The sequence below is a fragment of the Leopardus geoffroyi genome, chromosome C1 (genome assembly GCF_018350155.1).
Source record: "Leopardus geoffroyi isolate Oge1 chromosome C1, O.geoffroyi_Oge1_pat1.0, whole genome shotgun sequence".
Classification (NCBI taxonomy): domain Eukaryota; kingdom Metazoa; phylum Chordata; class Mammalia; order Carnivora; family Felidae; genus Leopardus; species Leopardus geoffroyi.
In genome coordinates, this window is record NC_059328.1 from 122615043 (window position 1) to 122630700 (window position 15658).

Sequence of the window (15658 nt, forward strand, 5' to 3'; positions counted from 1 at the left end):
TTTGCATTACGCTAATAATAATGTGTTGAACTGTAATTGTGTAGAAGTCAGAAGGTGGGACTTTACAATTAAACTACCTTGTTTTATCTTACTTATCACAGACTAGGGTTAAGTCTCATCTCCACCACTTATGAAGACAAACTTGATCAAGTCAGTTTCTTTTTTTTTTTTTTTTTTTAATAATTTAATTTATTTTTCAACGTTTATTTATTTTTGGGACAGAGAGAGACAGAGCATGAACGAGGGAGGGGCAGAGAGAGAGGGAGACACAGAATCGGAAACAAGCTCCAGGCTGTGAGCCATCAGCCCAGAGCCTGACGCGGGGCTCGACCTCACGGACTGCGAGATCGTGACCTGGCTGAAGTCGGGCGCTTAACCGACTGTGCCACCCAGGCGCCCCGAGTTTCTTTAATCCTATGTATTCTCATCTCTAAAATGGGAATGACCACAGGACCTAACTCAAAAAAGTTGCTTTGAGGATCAAGTAGAAAAAATGTATTTAATAAGTGTTACCTTATCAATCCAGAGGACGGTACTCGGCAAACATGGCAAGCATGTAGGAAGTGATTTTTTAAAAATAATGAGTTATAACTAATTACTCAAGATTTTAGATCCCTCAATGTAAAATGGGATACTAATCAAATTAAGAATGACTGTATCTACCCATGTCAAAGCAGTTACCTAGACATTTTGTAAATGTGGAGCATTATGAGAACAACAGAAATAACCGTCATAAACGTGATCAAGGAAGCTTTAAAGGAGAGACTACTAAAATGATAAGACATTTCCAGTGACAGAATATTAATAAAAGTACACAGTCCCTGCTATTCTTGTTGCTGCTTGTCCCTGGGCAAGGGGTGACTCTGGTCATGGCACCACATGTCAGAGGAGAGTCACAGATGAGGTAAAACAGAGAGGTGGAGCTCACGACAGGACCATAACCACAACCAGATTCTGTAATTGAGTCTTCCCCTGTGCAGTAAGTGGAAGTAGGTGCTGATGGCCTCGGACAAGGCATTTTTGAGATTTCATAAAATACCATGAAAAGTAAAAGACATTTCTGGCAATATTCAAAATCCTAAATCATTCAAAATCAGTATACGGTGAGTGATTAGCTGAAACATTCCCCCTATTTAAACATTAAGTAGGACTTCATAAAGCTATACTTTTATTTAAATTTGTGAATCATTTTTTTCAGAAACAGAGAAACCAGAACTATCATTCACGTCTATACGGGGGGTATTATAGCTAGTACCACGTAAGAATCGTATGACTGTTGCAGAATCATACAATGACTAATCCTGTTAATAAAAACTTAGGAATCTCAGAGCAAGTAGTTTAAACGGTCACAGCAATCATCCACATTATCTGGTCATCATTTTGTATGTCAACCTTCAGACGAAGAATAGATCTAGATCTAGATATTTTCTGGAAGTGCTTGGAAAACCCTCAGTGGGATGCTGCCATATATACTTCACTCTGCTTTCCTCCCCCTGGCAAAAGCCATCTCTTTCATTCTAACTCAAACACAATATGCATATCACTGACATTTTTAACTCATGTAAACGTTCAGAAAGGCACTTTAAAAACTCAATTAAAACAGGAGTTCTGCAAATGGCCACTCCCTAAATATCTGAAGTGGCCATAAACAAAAATGCACGCTAACTCGATAAAGGGACTCAAGCTCCATTCTCTCTTCAGCTGAATGTTAAGCACCAGATTAATCCTGACAAAAGGTTTTACTGTGCATATGTGGCTTGTCCACTATTTACATACACATTTTCAGTTTCTGCGAGCTCCGCTCTGTCTCTTCCTCCCCACCTCCAAGGCCACTAAGCTGTTTGCAGCACCTCAAGTAACCAGCTGGTGTCACAGGTTAGTGAGCAAAGATTTCATGTGGGGACTCTCACCTGACTAATCATTCTTATTGGAAGCATCATTCCAAGAGCAGTAGACAGGCTGAGCGGCTTGTTAATGAAATTTAAGGGCTGTCAGCTTGAAAGAGGAGGCTAAAGCCATGCTCCTCTCCAGAAATGAGTTTTATAATCTGCTAACCAGTTGCTACCTTGTGGTGTGTTGAAGGAAGCAGAGGAAGAAGATGTAAGGGAAAGGGACAGATCATGCAATACAAATGTTTTAATATGTTTATACTTCTCTCAGGGTAGGGAATCAAGAGGCTGGTTTAAGGAAACAGCTGCTTTGTAAACATTCAAACATTCACCCCCCTAAATGGAGGGGGAGCTTTAAGGCACTAAGCAATCCCCACCACCTGTGTGAAATATATGCCAGGGAAATGAGGAGGGAAGGGAGAAAAGAGAGACCACAAGCCAGGACAGATGACCAAGACTAGAATATTAACAACAGCAGCCCTGGCATCTCCGCCGCCCTCATCACCACCACTCCGCGGTTTGGACAGCTTCTCTTCACTTGCTCCTCCGGGTTAGCCTATGTGAAAAGCGGAGCCGCTAACGGAGCCTAGCCGCTTGCACCTCCTTCACCCCACCTCCAGCAACGAGCTAGGAGTGTCTGTGGCAGAAAGGCGTCGGGCGGCCTTCAACTGTGCACTCGGGGCAAAGGGCCCACGGCCGGTACCCGGGCGCCGGCAACCTCCAGCTCCGTAGTTAGCCGATAACCTAACTGGAAGCCCTCCCGGCTGGAGTCCCTGATGGATGGAAACGTGACAACACCTGGAGCCGGCTCACCGCAGCCTCCCTCCTCCTTGCCTGGGAGCCTCAGCACTCCCGACGTTACAACTTTAGGAAAAAGCAACACCGAACTCCCGAGTCACCCCAATCCAGGGACGGAGGCGAGATGAACATCCCCCGTACGGTTATGCTACAAATCTCTGAAAACCAAAACAATAAAAGGGGGTGGCCGGTGCGGAAAGACGGAAACGGGACAGAAATAACCCTCAGCCGGCACAGAGCACCCCATCTCTGCAGACACAAGACATCTGGACCTGACAAATCACTGAGGCCAGCACCTTGCCTGCTTCCCTTAATAATTAATGCCTTTTTGCTCCCAAGCTCCGCTCCACTCAGCAGACCACAGATGCATGCCAAGCCTCCTTCCCCTGTTTCGTCCCCCTGCCCCGTCCGGGGCTCCTCAAAAGAAAAAGGAAAGGAAAAACTCTGTCGGCCTAAAGGTCGTTTGCCTACTAGGCAGCTTTGACCGGGCGCTCGGTTCAGCTCCGGGAAGACCCCCGCCAGCGGACGCCTCCAGGAGCGCAGCAATTCCTCCAGTGTGCGTTAATTGTAACCAGAAGGCCCCCATTCCTTGGCCCCGACCGCCTCTCCACCCCCCTCCGGTGGCCCACCCGCCGGGGCTCCCGGGCCACCCCCAGCCTTTACCTCTCTCCCCCCTTCCCCGCGGCTCTCCACCTTGCGCATCCTCTCGCCCGGCCCCAGAGCGCACTCAGATGCTCTAACTTCCTGCGGAGTCCATGGAGGAGAGAGGGGAGCCTGGAACTGGGGCGGGGGGAGGGTGGGGAGAGAGAGGCGTGGGAAGCTCGGACTGGAGCCACCCTTCCCGGGAGGGCCTGGCCGCAGCTGCCAACTCTCACCTGGTCCGCCGGCTGCGCCTGGCTCGCCCTGGCCCCCGGGGTGGGCTGCTGCTCCTGCTTCATGGCTGTCATCGCCGGCGGCCCGCCTTGACGCTCACTTCCTCGCGGGCACTTCAGACTCGGGGACCGTCACTTGGCAGCGGTCGCATGTCACAGGAGCCCGGCGCTCTCCGAATTGGCAGAGGGAAAGCGGCAGCGACGGGGTGGGGGGAGGGGAGTGACGGGGAGGGGAAGACGAGCGGCACCAGGCTGGCTCCCCCTTGCAAGATCCCTCCTTCGGCTACCGCAGACCCTCGAACTCCCCACTCCCCCCGCCCCCCACCACCCCAAAGGGTAGAGAGCCTCGGAGACCAAACACGACCAAGTGGCAAGTTAGTGGAGCAGCGAGAGGCACCTGATCGCGCTCGAGCGACGTCTCACCGCGCCGGAGGAGCCCGGCTCGCATTCTACTGCAGTCCGCGCCCCCCGCCCGCCCCCGGGGGCTCCCCGAGACTCGCTCAGCGCGCCAGGTGGAACGGCCGGGCGCCGCGCTCCAGCATCTCCCGAGCAACCGCAACGCGGGAGAGAGCCCTGCGCGTCGCGCGAGCTTCCCGCACGCGCGGCCAAGGCTGCCGGGCTCCGCGGGCCCTCTCACCCCCGCCCCCCCGCGGGCTCCTGCTAAAACCCGGAGAAGCGGAGCGCGCCCGTGCGAAGCCCTCGGTGGCTCTATCGCTGCCACTGGGCATGCTCCAGCGCTCCGAGAAGGCAGGGGGCCGCTGGGGACTGGGGACCCGGAGCCCCATAAGGGTTGCCAACACCTGTCGGGACCCAAGAGGTGGTCCCAGATTATGGCCCGAGGCTCTGCACCTCCCGATTTGGGGCAATGGACATTCTTATCCTTAGCTTCCAGCCTGGATTCCCTGCCAGCTGCCTGGTTAAGTAAGGCCAGAGGAATTCTGAAAGGTGGATTACAAATAACAATAACTAATGATGATATTCTAGCACTTTTTGTTTTTTGCTTCCCCCCCCCCCCCCCCACGACACGTAAAAAAAATCTTGACATTTTAAGTCCTTTCTCCAGCCTTCCCTTGGCTCAACACAACCTTCTCCCCTTAAAAGTTCGTTTTCTGGGCATCTATCATGTATCACACTGTAAGGCTTAGAGGGATTGCAAAGAAAGGAGACTAAATACCCGACAAATTTACCAAATTTCATGCCTACACGTTTACCTGACACGGTGGGCACTGGGAGCCTGGAGCAGGGATAGGAATCAATGAGTCAATGAAGGTCTTGCAAGTTGAATTCCTGTGGGTGGGTGTAACACAGAAAGTCCACCAGTTTCACCTAGATGCATTACAACATGGTTTTCCCCTATTGCTAGAAAGGGCCTGCCCAGATCAGATGGGTAACAAGCAATCCCCAGTCTCAGGCACAGGTAGCCAGATGTTACCAGACTCAGCACCATGGTGGTGACTAGCTTCCAGTGAGAAATGATGGAGCATATGGATAGGGGACGGTGTCCAGTGGCCTTGAGTCGGTTTTATTGCCTAAGGGCTGGATCCCTTACCCTTGTCTGAGCTACTCTGTCCTTGGACTAGCCAGATCCTAGAGAGGAGCTACCACAGAAATCGAGGAGTTGTGCTCATGTCTGTCAGTGAATCGTCACCTTTGCCCTAAATATTAATTGCAACAATAGTTCCTTTAAAAAACATTTTTTAAATAAAGAAAAATCAGATTTGATTAGTTTAGAAAATAAAAATTTGATTTTTTTTTTAGAAAGGTGGAAATTGGTTGGCATTTTCAAACATGGGTAGTCAAATGCATATTATGAGTAATTTCTAATAGTGTGTTGGCCCAACAGAAGTTTTTGACAGGAATAACTTTCCTAGTTGTAAAAGTATAAACACAGCAATCTATATTTTCCCACAGGATATTTTCTGGAAAGAAAGGGATCTACATTATTCCAAAAAATGCTTCTGTCCTTACATTTTGCTTTTCAAATGATGACTATGTTTCCATTTTGGACAAATGATTTGACTTGAAAGTGTATGTACAAAGATTTCTGTTGACATTAGACAAGTATAGACAAGAGGGAATTATTCTCATCCTCTTTGATTATTTGGTTAAAGTCAGCTGTTCAACTTGTACTCCTCTTCAGTACTCAATATAAAATCTACTTTGGTTACAAATAAAGATAGAAGCTTTATATGTTTCTCGTATAATGTGTATTTGTGTCTGTTGATCTCTTTTTTTAAAAAGAAAGTTTCTTTTGGGGTGCCTGGGTGGCTCAGTCTGTTAAGCCTCAGACTCTTGATTTCAGCTAAGGTCATGATCTCATGGTTCCTGATTGGATCCTGCATCAGGCTGGCGTCAGGCCCACATCAGGTTGGCACCATTGTCAGTGCAGAGCCTGCTTAGGATTCTCTTTCTCTCTCTCTTTCGCTAGCCTCCCATCTTTCTCTCAAAAAAAATTATATATATTATGCATATATATACACATATATATATATTATTTTTTTAATAAAGGAAAGTTTCTTTGACTTGAGGGTTTTTTTTTTGCATGGGTTGTTATTTTGTCTAAACTAAAAACATTACTTTATATCTGTTGGGGTCTAGGTTAAGGTAGTTAATTAAAAATCACATCTAAATTAACACACACTATTTTCTTGAAATGTGATGCACTTGACTTACAGTGTACAATTTTCTACTTCATTTCTTAATGAAGGAAAAACTCTAATGTCCAAGAAGAATAAAATAAAGGAACACTTACATTCTAAGAGAGAATGTCTACATCTCAATTGTATATGACTTCTGATAATAGGATATCATTTAAACAAACCACCAATCTATAATCAAACATCTATAAAATCTATCTACTATAATCAAACATCTACAAAATCTATCTACCCAAGTAGATATAACCCTAGGGCAGCTGGACAAGAGGACCTGAACCAGCCTACATGTCAGCAGAATGGGCTCGCCCTAGACCCATCACAGCATCGAGGTATGGGCAAGAATGAAGTCACTAGTCTCCTGCCTCTGCTTCCTTAATTGGTAAAATTAAACATTTTAGAATACATGACCATTAGGATCCTTCCCTGCTCTAAAATTCTATGCTTATATTGTAATTTTATGAATCAAAAGACTATCCTATGAATGATAAATTACTTATGCATGTTTAAATTTTAGTAGGAGTCAGGTGTTTATAAAAATGCAAAAATTTCAATAGGTAAGTTAGCCACTTCATGAAGAATCCTTAATATCCAAACTTCCCCATGCTCTCTAGTTACATATAAAAATACAGTAACAATTCTTGTTTTGATAACACTTTTAAAATTCAGAAAATTCATATAAAAAATCTCTCTACAGTATATCATTTCTAAAAAGAAAAGATTTAAAGAGAGTTTTGCAAAGATTAACAGAATATTTTGACCATTTTTCCTTACACAATATGTTCAATGAGCTAACTCATGGATAACCATACATCTTATAACAGTGATACAGTGGTAAAATAGGTTTTCCTAGTTTTTGTGGAATGGAATCAGGCTCTCATAACTGCAAAAGACGTGAAGAGATTGCCTAGCAAAATTCCCTCTATTTTAGGTTATACATTTCTATACTTTGCAACATAATCACCAAGATTTCTATGATTTAGACTCCGCCACTTTCTTCCAAAAATTTTCATTGGTACAAATCCTCATCTTAGGTTCCCATGTGGATATAACCCACCATGCTGCATCCTCAACGTATTGATTTGAATCTCCAAAGTCACTCAAAAATTTTCTTGCATAAAATATTGTGAACATCTACAATGTCTTCCCTTGATATTTGATTCTTTAAAAGTGAGATGCCAATTCAGTACATTTCATTTTACCTAGAAGTATTAACATGAATAATTGAGTATGGGTTATGAGATTTATCTAATATTTCAACATAATCATTAAAATGTTTAAGCATCAGTGGCAAATATAGGATGTTCCAGAAATATTTAAGTCATGTGTTCTGTATTCCGTCTTCCATATCAAAGAATAGACCCAGGACCCCCAAATCCCAAATTTACTTCAACAACAACGAATAACAAGGCCTGGCTAAACTCTGATATGTTAGAGAAAGGCAATGGTCCCTTGAGATTTGGTGAAGCAGGGTAGCCTTTAGAGATAACCTTCAGTTTGAGATCATTCCGATAAGGCAAATAGGATTCTGTAAGCAGCTAGTGCCCTGAAGCCTCTCCTTACCTTTTCCTTCTCTCTCTTTCCTGAGGTACTTCTGCAGTGTCATGTAAAGGCCACAGTGATGGGGTTTTCCCTAGCATTAGCCAGTCCTCTATTGAGTGCCCTTAATGAGCACAGCATCAGGAAGGCAGAGTTCATGAGCTGTGCCTTCAGAGACCTGGCCTGAAATGTGTCCAATTAGCTTTTCACAGATCAAGAAATAGCTTTAGTTCACATCTTCTGCTATCATTTGCTTTCGATTTATCAATCACCTTTACTCACCTCAATCGGCTTCTTGAATTTCCCAAACTGCACATCATGTCATTAGGCAGAAAACCAGTATGTTGAGCAATCCCCTGAAACAAGCTATATGTTAAAAGCTCTAACTTGTGAACTATCACAAAAATTTATTTTAAAAAGAAAAAAAATAAAGGAAGAAAAAGAAGTCACCACATATTTATGTGATAACCATGTACACTACTCAAACTGTTCAGAGATTCTTTGGGCATTAATTTAACTAAACTTTTTGTCAGTCTCTATGACAGGAAGACTTTCCTGTTGTAAAAATTCATAGCCCAATTATGATCTCTGGTGGAAGCAGACAGAGTTGCAATATCCTGAGAGCCATTCTTGTTGTTCACTGGAGACCTGAAGATATTGACAAACTGCTCATTCATGCTGAGATGCAGTGAGTCCGCTTAGTTGTTATATTAGCATACTTCACATCTTCTTTAAATAGCCCTCCTAAGATGTACACAGTTGTATTAAGACAGGAGATTAATGCATATGATTTTTCTGTGTAACATTTTTTCTCCATACATATGGCTGAATCAAAGCACCAAAACAACTTGAGAACGTGGAAAATTTACCTGTTGTCATTATTTTTACCCATTTGATGCTTGACAAGGGGTTCATGTGAGTTCATTTGATTTCTTAAAGGGTAATTGTTTAATGAATTAGTTATGTTGGCATAGTAAAAAAAAAAGACTATCTTTTTTGACTGATAGTGGTCAGTTCTTTTTGTTGTTGTTGCTGTTGTCACATCTTTACATTTCCTTAGAAATAAAATCAGGTTTTCTAAATCACATTCTGTCTGCAAATGACAGAAAGGTTGTCAGATGTGGAAGAGTATTTAGAAATATTGGCATAACATTTGTTCTTTTCAGAGAGCGCATCTGTGTTTGATGAATAAATTTCTCTGAACTTAAGATTTCTCATTTTCTTAACCAACACCAGATTTTCTAATGATTCACAACACCTCTTTATCTTTGTCCTTGGAAAGTACATTATTACTGAGATGTCTCTTACACTCAGATTTCATAATGGTTACCTGACTTTTTCCCTTATGCAATTCCCACACCACCACAAAGCACATTTCCCATTCAGGGAAATCTTTCATGAATTGAAAGAGAAAATGCTACTGTGAAACCCTGACTAATTTTTGGAGGGAAGGGAGAATTTCCATCTTTTGTAACAAATACACCATGCTCAATTTATTCTTAAGGATTTAGTTGTAGACTCAGACTCCCCCATGAATTTTCCTCTGGAAAACAAGACATAGTCTAGGATACAGGTGAAGTTGCTCCAGAGCATCTGCTGACATTAAAGGGCCCCTGGTGTTTTTTTATTTTTTTCCACTAATTGACTCTCTAGCAACACTGGGAATTATTCTACCATCTTCGAAAAACAAAACAAAACAAAACAAAACAAAACAAAACAAAACAAAACAAAAATCAAGGCCAAGTCCTTGGATTCATAGCTAGTCCTTTTACCACACAGAGTCATCTGTTTAGATTATACAAATATAGTTTCAGGACATCTTGGGATATGACCTCTATAGAAATGAGGCACATTAAGATACATCTCTCATTACTGAACACTGTTTAACTCTGTTTAACCTAGTAGCCTAGATGGGTTGCTTCCTACTGGTGTAGATCACTTCTTATACACTTATATTCACCTATCGCTCATCCATCTATATCTATTTAGGAGAATCATTGAGTCACTTGATATCTCTTATGAATCTAAATATTTACTGAAGTCCTATCTTTATTCAAATCAGAGAAAGAGGAAAAAGAGATTAGGGAGAAGTGGATGAAAAAAAAAGAGGAGGAAAAAGAAAAGCCAAAATAATGCATTCTGAAGCTGTTAGAGATATCAGAGTATATTAAGCCTTTAATATTTTCATTCCTGTTCTCATAAGGACTAGAAATACTTTATTTCCTACTGGTTAGATCCTACATGCTGCTCCTGTATTAACTATATTCTATGTATTTTTATAATTTTAGAAAGTATATTCCAAATTTCATTTCTCTCTAGGTGATTTATATTTGATGTTTTCAATCAATAATATCAAGTGTGTATTTTTTGTGGTTTTTTTATTATTATTTTTTGCACTTACTAGTTGATTATAAGCACCAGTGGAGGAGGTGGAGAGAATCTATAACAAATAGCACAGTTTATACAAATCAATGACTAGAGAAATACCCTTTAATTAGCTATTTTATTGAATCAGCAGTGCATTCAATCCAAGTTGATAGGACTTCAAAATTGCCTCACAGGATGAATGAGCAGCTCTCTTCTGTGGTCCCTGAGTCCTGCCTGTGGAGAAGCCATCCACTCCTTTGTCCATTGTCCCAAACGTGACTGATTTTTTAAGCTCCAGCTCCTCTCCCATCCACCCCTAATTCAAGTTCACAGGGATTTTCTTCATTCACTGTTCTCATATCATGTGTATGTCACCACACAGTTTATGCTGCTTTTCTGTACTGGCTGGCTTACCATTCCAATTGTCACAAGCGACCTCTTACCTTTCCAACCAAATTGCAAATTCTTAGGGAAAGAGAACAACCCTTTGGGGACTGACTTGCGGACTGACATACAGTTTGTATACATGAAAGGGGATGTGGGTAGGGGTCAACATCAGTCACCTTGCTCAAGGAAAGATCCTGGAGGAAATGTACTTTGAAAAAAACAAATTATTCTCCTCACCCCCCGAATATTAAGCTCTTTCAGAAACTTCCATGCACTTGTTTTGTTTTGTTTTCCTTAATTTATAGAACAGGGTCACTCAGGAGAAATTTTTTTTCTCTATCGTCTTAGAATAGTTCACGTTTCTCTGTGACATGTATAAGTTACATAATCTTAATATTCTTCTGATTTACTGATGCTGGATATGGACAAAGGCCCACAAGATATTGCTTGATTGCAGAACATTAAGTAAAAGCCAGATCAATTTGGAATTTTCCACACTAATGAGCAGATACTATATGTTATAAAGTACTGAGCCTCTAATGCTGAGAACTCACAGGGTAAAGTGAATTTGGAGACAACAACATTGGCAATGTTGCTCCTAACTTATTTGTTTCCCCCTAATATATAAGTATTATACTTCTTGAGAAAGGAGGAGCTATACTGGGTAAAATGATATGGAAAAGTTTAACTGAATAAGATGCTTCATTGTTTTCAATATAGCTTAAATTTCTACAGCTTGCCAATATAATGCCAAAAATTATCACAAGGTCAACAGAATCTTCCAGAATTATGCCCAATCTTAGTACATAATTATTTTTGCCTTGCATCCTCCGCATACATTTCAAATGATTTTTTTTCTCTAATTTATAAGTCTTTGGACCTCATTTCAAATATAGGGTGAGAGGAATGGTCATTGGATGGGATACACAAATAATGCCAAGACAGGGAAATATATAATCTTAAAGGAAAAAAAAAGAAAAAAATGGCCTTTCCACTCAAAGTAATAAAACAACTTAGTATCATTTAGTGTGGAGAGGGGAAGAGAGGCAAACATCCCTATGTAACTCAGTAGGACCTTAGGGCATAACCATATTATGGCAGAGTAACGTTGATGTTCAAAATGTGGACTTGAAAAAAGTAAAATCAGGCTAGGCATACTTTCTTTAAAAGACAGGGTTATTTTGAGAAGATGGACTGCAGTGATGCCAGCATGGGTTCAGGATAAATAGAGAACTAGATATCAAACCCAAAAGCACAACATTTACAACAAATCTAGATAGCAAGACATCTCTCCAAATTTCTAAATACCAAAAGCCATACCGCTTGAATGTCTTTGGTATCCATGTAGGAAAAAGCACAGAGAAGTGGGGGGACAAATGACTGAGCAGGCCAAAACATTCAAGAAAACCCCCAACTGGTCAGTAGATATACACTAGAAAGCACAATGGATCAATTTAAGAATATCCAGTAGAACTAGAAGACTTTTGTGCATTCCAACAGTTAGTAAAAGAGGCACTGTTGGGAGCTGATTTCCCATTGATCTCTCACATTTCTAAGAGTCTTACTACCTAGAAATAGTCATTTGTTCTAGAATATCGTTTGAAGAATATTTGCATAGCAATTATCCTGGAAAGGGGAATAGCATCTCCCTCTGAGCAAAATACGTTTGTTCACAGACTTGCAAGATAAATATTGTTCCCTCTCCAGGGCAAAAAGCAGGCATGCTTTCTCTCCAGTATAAAAAGGATAATGTCTCCCTCTGAAACCAAGAGAAGGCATGCTTCCTTCCCATTATAAAATACTTGGGTTTCTTTTGCTTCTATACTGAAACCCACCATGTGAGCAGGTATCAATCTGGTCCAATCATTCACCCTCATGTGAATGGGGGACATGGGGACAAGGACAGCTCAAATAAATATGCTGATGGTCATGCTATTTGCTGTACCATGAGTAATAAAGTTCTTTGTCTCTGACTCAAGAGCCTCATGTCTTTTTTTTTTTAAGTTTATTTATTTTAAGAGAGACAAAGTACAAGTGGGGGAGGGGCAGAGAGAGAGGGTGACTGAGAGAATCCCCAGCAGGATCTGCACTGTCAGCGCAGAGCCTGATACAGGTCTCAAACCCACTAAGCCATGAGATCATGACCTGAGACAAAACCAAGATTCAGAAGTTTAACTGACTGAGCCACTCAGGCATCCTAAGAGCTTCATGTCTTTTACAAATATCCATAAAACTGGTAGGTTAACTTGTTAGCTTGCAAGTTATATAAAATCTCAATTCTTAATAGGCTGATGTCAATGTCTAAGGTGGCTGGAGAAGTCTGGATCCTGTGAAGCCTTGAATCTGATATGCCGAAAAAACGGTTTCTTTCCAATGCAGAACCCCATACTAGGAAAAACGACTGGAAAGAGAATCAAAATTGAGCATAACAGAGATGACAGAGATGAAGGAAAGAAGAAATCCAGCCCAAAGGTAAAAGATTCAGGCAATTTAAGAGCACAAGCCATCATATTTTTTAAAATACTACAGAAAAAAAAAATTAAGGATGTCTTTGAAGTTGGAAAGACTATCTGTACTTTTACCTATTTAAGTTAAAAAAAAACTTTAAAAGTTTAAGAAAACTAAATTCACATAAAAAATGAACAACAGATCATTTGACCAATCATAGTCAAATCCCATGAAAAGTTTGGACTCAAAAACAAAGTTGCTACGAGAAATAAAAAGAATAATACCCCTACAGACAAGGAATTGGCAAATTATAGCCCACAGCCTAAATGCAGCCCTCTTCCTGTTTTTATAAATAAAGTTTTCTTGGAACATAGTCATACTCACTTGTTTACGTATTGCCTATGACTGTTTTCATGCTACAATGGCAGTGTTAAGTATTTGTGACAGAGAACATATGGCCTGCAAAGTATAAAATATTTACTCTCTTGCACCTTATGGGAAGTTTGCCAACCTCTGCTGTTGACAAAGAAAGCTTGCCAAAAAAGTCAGGCTCAAAATTTTTTCAAAACTGCAACTTACTATTTCAAAATGAGCTAAAGAACATTAAAAAAAAATCATACAATACATGAGAGAATAACACTAGTCAGAGTTAGAAAAACCCAGAAATAAAATAGGACAGAACTCAAGAAGGAGTGAGAAATAAAATATCATATTAGAAATAGAGATTAATCTAGGAGGTATATTAGAGCAAATAAGCACAAGAAATGATACTCTAATGAAGGTGGCAAGGGAAAACTTAACCAAAAACAAGTGAATAAAGAAAGACATTCAGGAGAATGTTGGCAATAATATTGCCAACAAATAGTATAGATGGCAAAGAAGATCCAACATACAGATTAGGGAAGTTCTGAGTGGGAGAACAAATCAAAAGCAAGGTTGGGGATGGGGGTGAGACAAACTAAGAACTTTAATTCAAGAGAGTGATCCTGAAATTAAAAAAACATAAAATAAAATAAACTACTATTGAAAAATCACATAGTGTACCTGAGGTCAACATAGCACAATCAACACCAAGTAAAATTAAAGGATCAGTAAAAAAAAAAAAAAAAAAAAAATATTTGGGCACCTAGGCAAAAACAACATCTGACTTAAAAGTAACTAATATTATCAGACTTCCCCCCCCAGGAACACCTTACCTTCAGGGGGAAAATGAAGTTATATCTAAGCTATTCAAGAAAATAAAATATGGGCCAGGAATTTTATGTATTTATATGTGTCTGTATTTCATAGAATTAAACCATAATTTGAAACTCTTATCTAACTGTCCTTTCCTCCTTCTGCCCTTCACAGTGGTGAAGCCTGGATCACTATTTGAGACCTCTGTCTACTCTTTAAGTCTCCCCTTTGTTCCTTCATAGGCACTGCTCCAATAACTCTTACATATCTAACCACACCTGCTGCTCACAGGACCTGGACTAACACAGCCTGGCAACAATGACCAACCTACTTGGAATCAGTTGTGAGGAAAATTACAGGGTGTCCAATTAATTTTGAATTCTAGATAAATGACAAACTTTTAGTATACATTGCCCACTGCAGACTTCTGGGGGTAGATTTTACTAAAATTTATTTGTAATTTATTTGAAATTGAAATTTAACTGAATGTCCTCTATTTGTATTTGTTAATTCTAGCAACCATAGGAGCGATTATTAACACTTATACTCAGATTTCGGTCATAAAAAAAAAAAAAAAAAAAAAAAAAAACGACTTCTTAGAGAAATGCATCTGTGAATGAGAAATGTGCCAGATAAACCTGGAACATTTTGATATAAACCAGCATGGAAGCTATCAAAAAATACCAGCATAATATTAAATGGAATTAAAAGCCAGCCTTGAAAAAGCTCTATCCGGTCAAGAAAAATTTGAACTTTGATAAAGATAGAAATTATAGTTGATGGGAATCCATTAGGTGTATTTAAGTGATGAATTGAAATCTTATACCCACAAAAAACCTGCATGTAGATATTTATAGCAGATTCACCCATAATTGCCAAAACTTACAAGTCATTAATAAGATATCCTTCCATAGATGAATGAATAAACTGTGGTAAATCCATACAATGGAATGTTATTCACTGATAAAAAGAAATGAGCTATCAAGACATGAAAACACACTGAGGAAACTGACCTGCATATTGCTAAGTTAAATAAGCCAATATGAAAAGTCTATATACTGTATAATTCCAGCTATATGATATTCTGGAAAAGGCAAAACTATAGAGACATTAAGAAGATCAGTGGTTGCCAGTGTTTTGTGGGAGAAGGAAGAGAGGGATGACTAGGTGAAATAATGGGGATTTTTGGGGCAGTGAAACTATTCTGTATAATACTGAAACACAATTATATGTTGCTATATATCATTACATGTTTATCAAAACCCACAGTGTACACAATATAGTGAACTCTAGTATCAACTGTGAGTGTTAATTTATAATAATATAACAATACTGACTCATCAGTTGTAACAGAAATATCACATTATTGCAACTTAAGAAAATTAGGTGAAAGAAAAAAATAGAACATTGATTCTGGCCCTTTTGGGAACTGCATGACTGGTTAACTAAATTGTAGACAAGAAGATGCATCTCCTTCTAAATAAAATTATTCAAGCTAATGGGTAAAAACAATGGATATAATTCGAGT

General features: G+C 40.3%; 1 protein-coding gene across 3 annotated transcripts in view; it reads right to left on the bottom strand.

Annotated features, from left to right (window-relative positions):
* DPP10 (dipeptidyl peptidase like 10) overlaps positions 1–15658 on the bottom strand; it is a 1361034-nt gene that overhangs the window by 640168 nt on the left and 705208 nt on the right. Inside the window, exon 1 of one of the 3 annotated variants that reach the window (XM_045479563.1) lies at positions 3563–3854. The exons of 1 other annotated variant lie outside the window; for it this stretch is intronic. In XM_045479563.1, the coding sequence (XP_045335519.1) occupies positions 3563–3634 (72 nt within the window). In that variant the 5' untranslated portion in view covers positions 3635–3854. Of the gene's footprint in view, positions 1–3350; positions 3438–3562; positions 3855–15658 lie in introns of those variants that run through there. One more of the 3 variants, XM_045479565.1, reaches the window with a different exon arrangement.